This window comes from Panthera uncia (genome assembly GCF_023721935.1).
Source record: "Panthera uncia isolate 11264 chromosome D3 unlocalized genomic scaffold, Puncia_PCG_1.0 HiC_scaffold_8, whole genome shotgun sequence".
In the NCBI taxonomy this organism is placed as follows: Eukaryota; Metazoa; Chordata; class Mammalia; order Carnivora; family Felidae; genus Panthera; species Panthera uncia.
In genome coordinates this window covers 56,634,105-56,647,256 of record NW_026057586.1, presented here as the reverse complement: position 1 = coordinate 56,647,256, position 13,152 = coordinate 56,634,105, and the positions used below count along the sequence as shown (strand labels likewise).

Sequence of the window (13,152 nt, the reverse complement as noted above, 5' to 3'; positions counted from 1 at the left end):
TAATGATTTCTAATAATTGCACATGAATACATTCTGTACAATGTACTAAGTACTTAGTGTGGGCCAGGAAGGAAGTTGTATGTGGGGTAACACAGCAATTAAACGAGACAAATATGCTTCCCATTGTCCTGAGGTGGGAGATACTATATACAGATATTATATACATTATACATCAGGGCGTATATACACGTAATTACATATACACGTGATATGTGCATGTGATTGCATGCACACATGCACATAATTTCAATTGTGGTGAGCGCTATGAAGAAAAAATCATGAAGAAAAGGGGCAGAGAAAGCTTTTCTGAGTGTATTTGAGCTAAAATCTGAAGGGTAAGTAACCAGGCAAGATCATTCCCCAGGGAGGGAACAGTGTGTTTGAAAGTCCTAAGATAGGGCAGTGTTTCGTACCTTCCAGAGCTAAAGAAGGCCAGCATGGGTTCCCATTCGTGAGAGAATAGAGGGGTAGGCAATGAGTCTGAAGAAATAGTTGGAGCTAAAGTTTGCAGGACCTTGTAGATCATATTAAGGAGTTCGGATTGTATTGAAAATGCATATTAAAAGACTAAGCAGGGGCCTACCATGATCCAGTTATCCCTCTTAGTGCTTGAGTGGTGGATGGATGAAAAGGGGGCCAAGGGAAGGAAAGAGGGAGATCAGAATGAGGCGTGATGATAGCGTGGACAGAAAGATAGTAGCAGATATTGGACAAAGGGATTGGGGGTGGACTCTCAGCACTGGGTAGTAGATTCCATAAGAGGATTAAGAGAGCCAAATGGGTAGAATGAGTCTCAGGTTGCTCGTGGATGGAGGTGCCATTTACTGAGATAGAGAACAAGGTGCAAGTATCATATTTAAGAGAAAAATATCAGGAAATCAATGGACTGGACTGTATACATATGGGTGAGCCCCCAGGTCCTGGGTGTGTTTGAGTACAAATGTTTCTTAAAAGATGCGTGGGGAGGAGCGCCTAGGTGGCTCAGTTAAGTGTCTGACGTCAGCTCAGGTCATGATTTCACAGTTCATGAGTTCCAGCCCTGCATCAGGCTCTCTGCTGTCGGCACAGAGCCCGCCTTGGATCCTTGACTCCTTTCTCTCTGCCCCTGCCCTGCTCATTCTGTCTCTCTCTCTGTCTCAAAAATAAATGTTTTTAAAAAAGATGTGTATGGGGCGCCTGGGTGGCTCAGTCGGTTAGGCATCCGACTTCGGCTCAGGTCACGATCTCGCAGTCCGTGAGTTCGAGCCCCGCGTCGGGCTCTGTGCTGATGGTCAGAGCCTGGAGCCTGTTTCAGATTCTGTGTCTCCCTCTCTCTGACCCTCCCCCATTCATGCTCTGTCTCTCTCTGTCTCAAAAATAAATAAACATTAAAAAAAATTTTTTAAAAAAAGATGTGTGGAGGAAGAAGTTTAGATTAGATGAATTTTAAGTTTTGTTTTTTCTTTCTCTAGAGTTTGCGACTCCCTCTCTCTCTGCCCCTCCCCTGCTCATGCTCTGTCTCTCAGCAATAAACACATGTTTAAAAAAATTAAAATTAATCTGTACTTTTCCCCCTTGGTGTATTCTCAATCCAGCAGTCAAAGTAATGCCTCTAAAATGTTAAGTTAGTATGTGTTTCTCCATTTAAAACCTTCAATGGCTTCCCACCTCACTCAGAGCGAAAGCTGAAGATCTTCCAATGGGCTAAAGCCTTCCATGAGCTGTCCATCCAGCAGTATGACCTCAGGGTTCTCCTGGCCCCCACTTCATTCATGGACACGCTGGGCACACTCTCCTTTCCACATGCTTTCTCTCCTGTCTGGGATATTTTCTCCTGAAATACCCACTTGCCTTACTGTCTACAGTCTCTGTTCCAACATGATTTTCTCTGCAACTTGCCTGACAATGTGCTAACAACCACCTCTCCAGCCCTATTCCTTCTCACTGCTTTGTCTTTCTCCATACATTTATCATTGTCTAACATAGCGTGTGTGTGTGTGTGTGTGTGTGTGTGTGTGTGTGTGTGCATGTGCATGCACTCATTCATTATCTGATGGTTAAAGCTCTCACCTATGAATAAATGAATAAAATGTCTGATATTAACTCTGGGATCTCACCTCTATGCTGGATAACTGAGATCGACCTACAAATGACCTCCTAACACAGTAGCATTATTCCACTTGCGAGGATATTGTGATATGCCTAATATCTTGACAAAGAGTTGTTTGAGGAGCAAGAATGTTTAAAAATTATGTGGGAGCTCCCTCTGGCTGGCCCGGACAATGAGTTAGTGGGACCTTTTTCTGGAGGAGGGAATGGTATGCTAGGCTGTCTTCCCTGGGACTGGTGAGGTTCATCCTTGTGGAAAATCCATGGTGGGCAAGGATTTTTGGTGCTCTGTGGCTGGCTTTCTTAGACAACTCCTGCTTGTGGCAGGCACCAAAGCGGCCTGATGATTGTGCTCAAGATTTCCCCATAAAAAGGAAATCAATCCTTTGATTGAGAGGGAGAACAATCAAAGAAGTGAGTTCTCTGCCAGAGAGATGTACCTGCCACACTCATGGTTATGATTTTGACTTGTGATCAACCAAGATAAGGAAGCATACGGCAGAGTCCAGGAGAGACCAGGCACAAGCTCCCTGCTGTCCTCTCCAATGGAGTTGTTTGACAGTGCTTTAATTCTCCTGGCAATGGTGTGTGACATGGACAGAGTATCTGCAACTAGGAGAGCTCACCTGAGCCTTGGTGACTGCTTGATTTTTAGTGGGAGTTGTCATGTAGGCGAGGAGCTCCCCTGTGGCTGACTTGGCTCCTCTGTCTCTGGCCTCTCCAGAGGTTACACTGACACCATGTCACCAAGGACAGCACCATAAATCATACTGTGAGCATAGACTATCTGGTGTGGCCCAGATACATACAAAGACACTCATCGGACACTCTAAGCAAGGGCTTAGAGGTTATTTCCCAGGACTTGGTCAAAGGCCAGGCTTTTCTTTGAAATGTGCAGAGTTTGAACACCCGACACCTGCTGAGTCAACACTTTACTGCACATACGCCTTGGGGTTTCATCAAATTCATCCTTGGTCTTTGCACAATGGATGATGACTATGAAGGACCCGGCCTCATGTGGCATAAAAAATGCATCTGTTCATTATTTGTTTTAACTGTTTATTTATTTTTGAGACAGCACAAGCAGGGGAGAGGCAGAGAGAGAGGGGGACAGAGGATCTGAAGCGGGCTCTATGCTGACAGCAGAGAGCCTGATGCGGGACTTGAACTCATGAGACATGAGTCAAAGTTAGACGCTCAACTGACTGAGCCAGCCAGGCTCTCCTGCATCTGTTCATTCTGACCAATCAGAAGCGTAGTTTCCTCTTTCAGCCACAGGAGAGGGTCAACTAAAATGCTATTTGCAGTAGTGAATTAATAATAACAGCCTGGAAAGGTCATTTACAAACTAAGTGATTAAACTCAATTTTCTAGAGCCAGCATATTACATGGTCAGATGAACAATGAAAGTTTTCTATAACAAACATATTATATACATTTCTGGGAGATTAAACAGATTTCTAGTTATTTACAGTAGACATTTTAAATCATGACAATAAGAAAGTATAAAATAAGAAAACATAATGAAGACTTGTATCCCTCTTGGCTAGATTCTTTGTTTAGAGTATTTCTGTGATTTCCAGAAGGAAAACATTCCCCAGCCTTGTCTTGTCTATGTTGGCCCAGGAGGATAATACCAGAACTATGCTTTGAAGTCTCTAAGTACATATGGCAACAAAATTATTTAAGAATTCTTATCAAACATAATCGTAACTTACCATCTTACAAGCAAGGTTAGTCCAAAACAAATTCTGGTTGTTAATTTCCAATTTCCACAATATAGATATTATCAATTTGTTGCTTTGACCAAAGCGGCAGAAGCAGAGAGAGGACCATTACCAAGAATCAGAGAAACCTAGGGGAGAGCTATCTTGCAGCCTTATATGGGTTCATTTGCAGAAGTTGCTTTTGAAAATTTATACCAAACTTCAAGTTCAACTCATCTACACGTGTGGACAGAGAAGTGCTGTGGAAGAAGCGTGAATTTTGTCACAGGAGTTCAACTCACACTTTGGAACACATACGCTTTTTTTTTTTTCAAAGAGGAAAGATTTCAGCTAGGTGCCCAAATCATGTTACTGAATCAGATCTGATGACCTTTTTTTTTTTTTAATGGAAAACAGATAGTTTTGTCTTCCAGGAAAACAGTAGGAATTTTAAATCAACCAAACGACAAAGCCAAACAGAACTATTTGTTCTGAGCCTCCAATCCAATAAAAATTAGAGATGGAATCCAGACAGTTCAGAGGTCTGCAAACTAGAATCAGAATTAAATGGTATTTTCTATGGTGCTGCACAATGATAATAAGCTTGGCCATCTATTCACTGAGGCATTAGATGAGGGAAGACAAAGCAAAAAAAAAAAAAAAAGTACAATCAGAATTATAAAACTGAAGGAAGCTTAAAGTGAGTTCACTTTAAAATAAATTTAACTGTTTCACTCTATAGAAAACTGAGGCCCAGAGAAGTCAAATCGTCTGTGTGTACCTGGTTCACTTTCTTTTTCACTCATTCATTCATGCGATACACCATTATCGAGTATCTTCTATATCCCGGATGCAAAGATAAGAGTCAGCAAACAGTGTAAAGTCTGGTGGCAGAGTCAGTCAGGAAAATCAGCAGTGCCCAAGTCCTAGCTGAGTCTGGAATCACAGAACTTTCCCCATTTTCCAGTGGGGCACGTTCTGCTAGCCCAAGCTTTCTCCAGTCTGCCATGTGATAGGAATCACCTAGAGTGCTTCTCAGACCCACATCCGGCAGGCCCTGCCCTGGACCCCCTGAATCTGAAGGCATACCAAAGGGACCTGGGATTCTAAATGTTTAACAAGTGCCCAGATGAATCCCATCACAGTGTACCAGCATGGCTTCCCGCCAGGTTCAGAGATCTCTCACCTCTTACTGGCCTCTTTCCGTGGGTAGGCTCCACGATTGGCTTAACAGGCCCACATCACACTGTGTAGGTAAGAGCCTATATCAGCATTTCTCAGCATAGAGTCAGGGACAGAATTATCTACTGAGCTTTAAAAAGAGTAAGAAACTCAGGCCCCACTTAAGCCAACTATATCAGAATCTCTAAAATTGAGGCTTTCTTTTTTGAAGTCCCATGGGGGCTTCTGACGAGTAATCCGTGTTGAGGACAACTGCCAACCCGGGTCCTTCCAGAACCTTCAGGAAAGACTTTTGCCCATAATGAAGTCAGGGAGAGGCCTGGGAGTATCTCTGGAGCCCATGGCACATGGTGCTGCCATTCTCATGATTTGCCCTCTCCCCTGCTGCATGGCTGCCCCACATCTTAGATTCGGGTAGGGAAAAATATACCACAAAGGGGTTACAAAGCAGACCTCTCTGGGATGGTGAGATTCACAAATTTTCCATCAAGAAAAAGCAAAACAAAAAAAGCACTGGACCAATCACATCACACCTCTGCCCTTCCTATAATCTCACCCACATGCCTTTGCATTCACTTACGCACCTATTAAGGAAACGGTCCTCCCAGGATTTAGCTGTTTATTTAGCTCAGCCTCATCTTCTGAGCCCCTGGACATGGGAGTCCCTGGAGGGTGGGGATCTTGTTCCCTTCTCACGTCCCCAACACCTGCACAGTCTTAGGACACAGAGATGCTCAGTAAATGCCGTGCAATTGACACGTCCAACTTTCAGTGCAGAGTTTTGCCTACCCCCCTTCAGGACCTCTCCCCCGGTGTGTGCGCAAGAGTGATCGGCATAACATTCAGGAGACAGAGGGACACAGGCTTCTCCCAAGTGGCATGTCCCAGCACACTGGCTTCTGGGGCACTCCAGAGATCAAAGAACATGGACGATGATACAATGTGCCGTTGGCAGCTCCATCTTGTACGATGGAAGCCAACAGTCTTGTAGTTTTCACAGTGTATGTTTCTCTCCAGAACGTCCGGAAATACTTTGACACTTTGGGGATGGACTCCAGTTCATTTTTTTAATTTTCTGTCTTGTGCTGAAATAAGGAGTGAGTCCAGAAGCAGCAGAAAATAAGCTCTCTCCTTGCAAGTAGAGTCCTTTGACACTACTTTAAAAATCTGCATAGCAAGCTTCATGCTAATAGCTTTCAGTGATGTTTGCCTAATGACGCCCAAGCTCTTACAAATTCATTATGAGCCCTCTCTGCTTCCCTTTTATTACTATGCTGTCCTTTTTTTTTTTTTTTTTTTTTTTTTTTTTAATTAGTAATGCTTTGGATTCAACGCATAACTTGACAGGTAACTTAAAAGGAACACTTGTAAAAGTTCTTTTCTCAACAAGGTCAAGATTGTTCCCATTATTGTTTATAATAAGCTTTCGTGTTCTCTGAATGTTATTTTGTTTTCTTAAAATATATGAAGGCGTTGTATTTAGGTGTTCTTGGCTGAATCACAATTACTGGGTACTGCTACTTAGTTGCACATTCCGTGTAGGCTCGGTATGTTGTTTCTCAAGTATATCTTACACAGTACTGAAAATAATTCTTTGGTGATGTAATAAGATAGAGCACACATAGATACTTAAGTAGATACTGATGGAACAATCGAGTAGGACCTTCATGTTAGTTAAATCTAGTAGGTTGAATTTCTGCCTTTTTAAAGTTTTGAGACCATTTTCTGAACTATTGCTCATCATTTGTAACAGAATCTCAGTCCATAGTCTCCCTAGCCTGTTTATATTACTGAAGAGAAACACCCCAGCCCAGCCTCATGCACCTGGTAATCTCAGGATGCTGATACCCACCTGTGTTTTCCAGTGACCCAGCCCACAGTCCTTTAAAATCCTCTGTTTTTAATGCATAGCTACCAAAATGCATATTCAGTATGTGCTTTGAGGCATATGAAATGGAATCTTAAAAGGCAATAATCCATTACCGCAAGAAAGGGGTATATTCTGATGTGTCCCTGCACATAATAACAGCATTCTCTCTTTCCCTTTCCAAGGCCAGCCAGACTTCATTGTGAAATACAGGTGCACCGTTCCAAAGTCATTCTATCTTAGGTGACTACAGAAAAGGCAGTCTGTTAACTAAAGCCCAAGAATGGAGCACATTTCTTCTATTAACCATTTATTAAGTCAACAAGCTGAGAAATGGCTTCATTTTCCTTCGAATATGCAGCTGTTTTCTGCATTTAGCAGTATTATTCCTCCAACAGATGTGTCTTTTCAAAGTCGTCTTACTTTCGCGTGAACATAGGATTTTTTCTTAATTGTATGCTTGTCGTCTGTACCAGCTTCAAAAGGTGTTTCTGAACACACCAATGAGATTGCACCGTACCGAGAGCCAAGTGACATGAAAACCACAATATCATCGGGAATGCGAGCCGCCAGTGCCCCACATCAAGCACCCAATTAGTGCGTATTCTTTGGCTAAATACACTTTGCAGCCGGTGCAGCCGTCCTCACTGCTTTGATTTCCGAAGCCTTAGAAATACCTGGGAGTTATTTGAATGTGACAATATTGGAACTACAAAAGATAAGCAAGAAGTTTTCACAGTCAGTCAGCAAACTGCAGAATTTGACAGCAAAGACACGGAAGGTTGTATGAAATTCCCTCCACGTTAGTGCTTTGAATAACCAAGCGCGTTCACCAGGTTTTTCTGCTCAGCACTCCCCTTTATCAATAAAAAGGAGCATTCACAAAGAATCAATACCTAAAGCGTATTGGGCAACTACTCTGACTTTCATGATTTCCTCATGATTTCCTCATGCTCCCCTCATGCTCCTCCGGAGCGTTAACAAAAAACAAAAAACCAAAAACCCAAAAGCTCCTTGCTACTATACTTGTGAAAGGTACCAATGACAGCTGGCAACCAAATCGATACCAGGTTTTTCTTATAAGAAGGTGTAATCAGCTCTTGGGTCACCTTCAAAATACGGTTCCGTTCTTTCCCTGGAGTAGAGTTACTGTGGGATCAAGTGACGGAAAAAGCGAGGAAAGGAAATAAAAGGACGGTGCAGCAGGAAAAGCGTGGAGCCGCTGTCCCGGCCTGCCTCCCTTCCCAATGCAAGGTCGTGCGGATTCAGTGGGAGCCTGTGGTTCTGCAGCAGCCGACAGCAACGGCCGTGATCCTGGCACCTGCGGGTGTTTGTCTGACAGCTGTCTGTGCTCCAGCCAAAGAGCTTCAGTGAGCGATCTGCCCAGCTCTGCCCTGCGGAGGAAGGCTCGCCCCACAATGTCCCACTGAGTCATGAGGTCAAGGAAGAATTCCACTGAAGTCTTTAAATAGCCTTGGCTCGGCAAGCTAACGTGGGCGAGGCTACCGGAGTGTGCCTGTGTGTGCCTGGCAGGGACACTCAGATCTCGGTGCTGCAGGAGGGGGAGTTTAGAGAGGACCTCTTCAGCTGCCTCCCAGTGACACGGGTAAGATCTGTTTGCAGTGGCTCAGCAGAGGAGCTCATGCACAAATGTGCTAATGGAACTACGGTATCTGATGATAACCGCGGGAGCTGGCTTCCCTTTTTATGGATGGGAAAATTGACTTTGGAGTCTATTGGGAAAATCACTTTTCCTATGAATAAATTCTGTGGACTCCCTTTGAGCAGCTCCACACTAAACCTGCCTAAGCTCAGGACCTGAGAGGGTACTACCAGCTGCCCCGGTGCTTTGCCACTCTTTCCCAGGTGGGGGATGGGAGACGGGATTGGGCCGAGATGACTGCAGTGAACGGAGGGTGTACCTGGCTCATCCCAGTCAGGTCCTTTGGTCACCGTTCTTTGGTTACTGAGGCTTCGGCACTCAGTCTAGCCTACACCGTCCAGTATGTCAACCTTACTGTGGCCTTTGCTTACATATCCGTTCAGCAGGGCTCACAATCTGCTGCATGTTGTAGAAACTCACGTGGGTCTGTCTGTTTCACCAGACCCTGAGCTCCTTGGTAGAAAAAGTCCTCTCGAACTCCCAGCCCAGTGTCCAGCCTACAGAAAGTGCTAAGAAACAGAAGCTTAACTGCGGCACCTGTGTGGCTCAGTCGCTTAAGTGTCCAACTCTTAGTTTTGGCTCAGGTCATGATCTCACGGTTTGGGAGTTCGGGCCCCGCATCAAGCTCTGTGCTGACAGCAAGGAGCCTGCTTGTGATTCTCTGTCTCTCCCTCTCTCTCTCTGCCCCTCCCCTCCTCATGCATGCTTTCCCTCTCTGTCTCCGTGTCTCTCAAAATAAATAAATTAATTAAAAGTTTTTAAAAATATATACAATTTTAACTAAATTAAACTAAGGGTATTAAGAAGTCAGAAAAGTCTTGGCAGCAACCCCAAATCCTAAGTCTCAATATTGTGTGCGATGTTCTGTAGACAAATCGTCCCGAAACTTGAGCCATTGGCTCTCCACCGATCGGAAGGGACCATACTTTCTTCACTACCACCTTTTCATTGGAATTTCTTTAACTCTGAATAAACAGTAATGTCTCAGGGGGCTCTGGGGTGCTGTGACAGCAGTAAGATCCAATGACCCTTGTGGCAGGAATTCTGTGATTGTTCATCCTAATGTCTGTCTTTAACTAACAGCTGTGTACTCTTAGAATTGGAAGCAAAACATACTTAATATTTGTACAAGAGCTTTTTGTCCAAAGAGCTTTTATGTGTCGCCAAACGCAATGTTTTAAGTCGCATGTAAAAGCTAAGTGGCCAATATTACCCTCCTATGAATGTGAAGAGGGTAATGACTTGTGTGTGTGACTTTTCCTATGCTTTACCCCCTCCTTGATGCCGTCTGGCCATTCCCCCCCCTCCCCCCCAGTCATTAGCTCAGCCCTGAGGGGGCAAATCCGATAAGGGAGGAGAAGAGAAAGTAGAATTGGATAAGTTAACCATCGGCTGGCATCTCTACAAAAGCTCAGGGATACGACAGTGACTGCCGGGGGACTGGGAAAGAAGGTTAAAACTGTACGTTAAAATTGGTTTTGTATTTATTATCTGAAAGCCATCGCGCTATTCCTGTCACTCACCAGCAGACGTGAACATGAGCAGCTTGATTGTTACTCTACAATCATTTTAGAGACACATTTCTTATGCTGTTTCCCCCTAGAAGGCGCGGGGAAAGCTGTGCCCGACCCCGTCATTGCCAGGAGAGCGGGGCTCCAGCTGCCTCTTTGGTCCCCCGTAACGCTTGATCAAGGCCGACACACGAGTGTGCCTTGCTGCTGTTCCCTGGCTGCAGGACGCCAGTTCAAGGGTTGAAACCAAATGGTGTCAATGTCTCATGCCACACTTGGCCCACAGCACATACTTAGCAAATATCTGACTTCTGAATTCCGTTGAATCAGACCTGCCGTCTACTATTCCAAGGACTGAGTGCCACTGCTCCTCGGGAGAATCAGAGTGGTTTCTCCTTGGAGAAAACCAAAGGCCTGTTTCCACTTAGGTTCAGGATGGGATGAACACGCCATCATGGGGCTCCTTAGGTACATGCACAGGGCAAAGCACACACCTCCGTAGAACGGCCGTGCAATGCCATTCGACCAACGTGAGCAGTAAGAGGAGAAAGCTGAGACCGGAGAAGTACCCAGCTGACAGGTGTCCGCGCGCTGACGGCCGGCTGTGCCTCCGGGGCCCAGTCAGCTGTGCTTTTTGTCCTTCAGGTAACTGAAGAGCATCTCCAGGCCCCCCTCCACCAGCTCCGGCAGAGGCTTGGATAGCGGGTTGTGCGAGATGTGGAGCCCTTTGTCCATGGGATTCCAGGCAATCCGCCCCAGCCTCCACAGCAGGTAGAGCTCGTCCGGGAGGGTCTGGATGTCATTGTTGTTCAGGTTCAGCAGCTCCAGGCTGGTGAGCAGGCAGAGCGAGCGCGGGAAGGCGTGGATGTTGTTGCTCTCCGCGATGAAGATCTGCAGGCCCACCAGGCACTGGATGCTCTCGGCGATGTTTTCCAGGCGATTGGAGCCCACGTGCAGGAAATCCAGCTCCTTCAGCGCAAACACGCAGAGGGGGATGTGAGCAAAATAGTTGTTGCTGAGGTTCAGCTTCCTCAGCCTGGAGAGGTCGGCGAAGCTGCCGGGGAGCTGGGAGAGGCAGTTGTGCGACAGGCTCAGGACCTCCAGGCTCCTGCAGGCGCTCAGCTCGGCCGGCAGCTCGGTCAGGCAGTTCATGTTCACGAACAGGACCTTCAGGCTCTTGAGGAGGCCGATTTCTCGGGGCAGGCTCCGCAGGCGGTTCCCGCATAAGTTCAGGACCACCAGGCGACTCAGCTTCCCCACCTCGGGCGGGAGAGCCCTGAGCTGGTTGTGAGACAGATTGAGTTTCTGGACCTCAGACAAGCCCCACAGAAAGTCGGGGATGTCTGTCATTCCCTTGGTGACCAGGCTGAAACTGACGTGGCGCATGCCCCGCTTCAGCAGAGACCGGGGGTCCTTCCCCGAGAGGAGGGTGTCGTCCCACGGGGAGAATTGCTGCCTCCCGCGTGGGAACACCATTCTCCTGGGGCCCTTGTCCTTGCAGCGAGCACTTGATGGCTTGGCCCCCATCTCCTTCCTTTTTGCCCCCTGGCCTCTGATGCCTCAAGGCTGGGATTGTGTCCCTCAGCTGCCAAAAGCCGAGCTGTCTCAGGCAGGGAGCCCACAGAGGGGTCTCGGTGGGGCCTCGCAGATGCCCGAGACGCCCCGCCGTGGCCTGTCCCCGAGGGTGGGTTTAGGTGGCTTCTCTCTGAGCACCCGGGCTGTAATGATATACTTGTCCCTGAGACTGCGGAACTGAACCGCTCGATTCCCTCTGAATGCCACAAGGCAGCTGTCACTGTCATTCGGCCCGAGTTTTATTGGCCTGGTGTGTGCAAAGAGGTCACAGGGAGGCTGCATCTAACTTCTCCCTCACAGCTTTTCTTGGGTATCAAAGCTCAGCCGGCGATAAAGCAGCCCATCCCCAAAAAGAAGCAAAGTGGAAAAATAAAGCAGGCCGTGCAAGTGCCAGACTGTGTGCATGGTCTCAGGAACCCATCCGGACCCCTTCAGAGTGACAGTGAGCTTCATGAATGCTAGTGGCTGGAGTTATGTTTCCAAAGCGAAGGATCGTTGGATAATATCATGCACGCCCGTTTCAAACTTTGATGAATTGTGCAGTTGTAAAAAAGTAAAGGGAAGAACCTGGGCACCTGCAGTCCTCCGGGCCAAGGGTTTCTGCACAGTGCTTGTCAGAGGTGACTCAGGGAGGAGAGAGTGAAGGGGCCCAGGACCCCCCCTTGCTCATTTCAACCAGAGATGCTCTGCAGTCATGTTTCACTGTGGGCGTTTCACTATGGGGTTTAGTAGGGCACACGTTACATGTTTGAACAGCCACTGAGGCTGTCTTAGTGGGGTTAGACAGGGTGTCTATTGTCCTTGAACAAGATAGAGAGTCTCCCTGGAGCAAGCCAGTCAACCAATGAATCAATGAATCAATCAATCAATATCTCCCTCTCTCTCTCTCTCTCCCCTCTTTCTCTCCCTTCGTCCCTCCCTCAACACTTTCCTGAATTAAAACAGTTAACTTATACCTCTGAGTATATAGAGTTAATTACTGGCATCGTGGGCTGAACTGTGTTCTCTCAAATTTCAAATAGTGAAGTCCTAACCCCACGTACCTCAGATGTGCCTGTATTTGGAGACAGGGCCATGTGAGGACACAAGAAAGAGACAGCCATCTGCAAGCCAAGGACAAAGGCCTCCAAAGCAACCAATCCTGCTGACATCTTGACCTGAGACTTGTAGCCTCCAGAATGATGAGAAAATAAACTTCTGTTGTCTAAGCCACCCCATCTGTTGTGCTTAGTTACGGCAGCCCTGGCAAATGGTGGAGGAGGAGGCAGACACATTTGTATACGTGAAAAATCCTAAAAATAGGTGGTGATTATGGAGAGAAGCAATATCAAGAGTGAGGACCCAGGTTCTGAGAAAAGGGCTGGCTGTCTGTAGCGAAGGCTGGCTTGGGCCGGAAGCGTGTGGCTTTTGCTGGCAGCCTTCGGCAACAGCAGTTCTGTGTCCTGCAGAGCGATGCTGGTCCCATGACCATGCTCTCAGAGCTGTGACCACTAAGCCAGGAGCTGGAGCTGGGCCCCGGCTGGACACCACCTGGGGAATCTGCAGGTCCATCCACGCAGG

The 13,152-nt window shown here is 46.7% G+C and overlaps 1 protein-coding gene across 1 annotated transcript; it reads right to left on the bottom strand.

Moving 5' to 3' along the window:
- Window positions 1-10,601: 10,601 nt before the first annotated feature.
- Window positions 10,602-11,544, bottom strand: LRRC30 (leucine rich repeat containing 30). Its single transcript, XM_049619994.1, has one exon. The coding sequence runs from the start codon at window positions 11,542-11,544 to the stop codon at window positions 10,639-10,641; it is 906 nt and encodes a 301-aa protein (XP_049475951.1). The 3' UTR covers window positions 10,602-10,638.
- Between the last annotated feature and the right edge of the window lie 1,608 nt (window positions 11,545-13,152).

Bases quoted from the DNA above. Each gene is read 5' to 3' on its own strand.
- LRRC30 (XM_049619994.1), bottom strand. From the start codon at position 11,544: ATGGGGGCCAAGCCATCAAGTGCTCGCTGCAAGGACAAGGGCCCCAGG.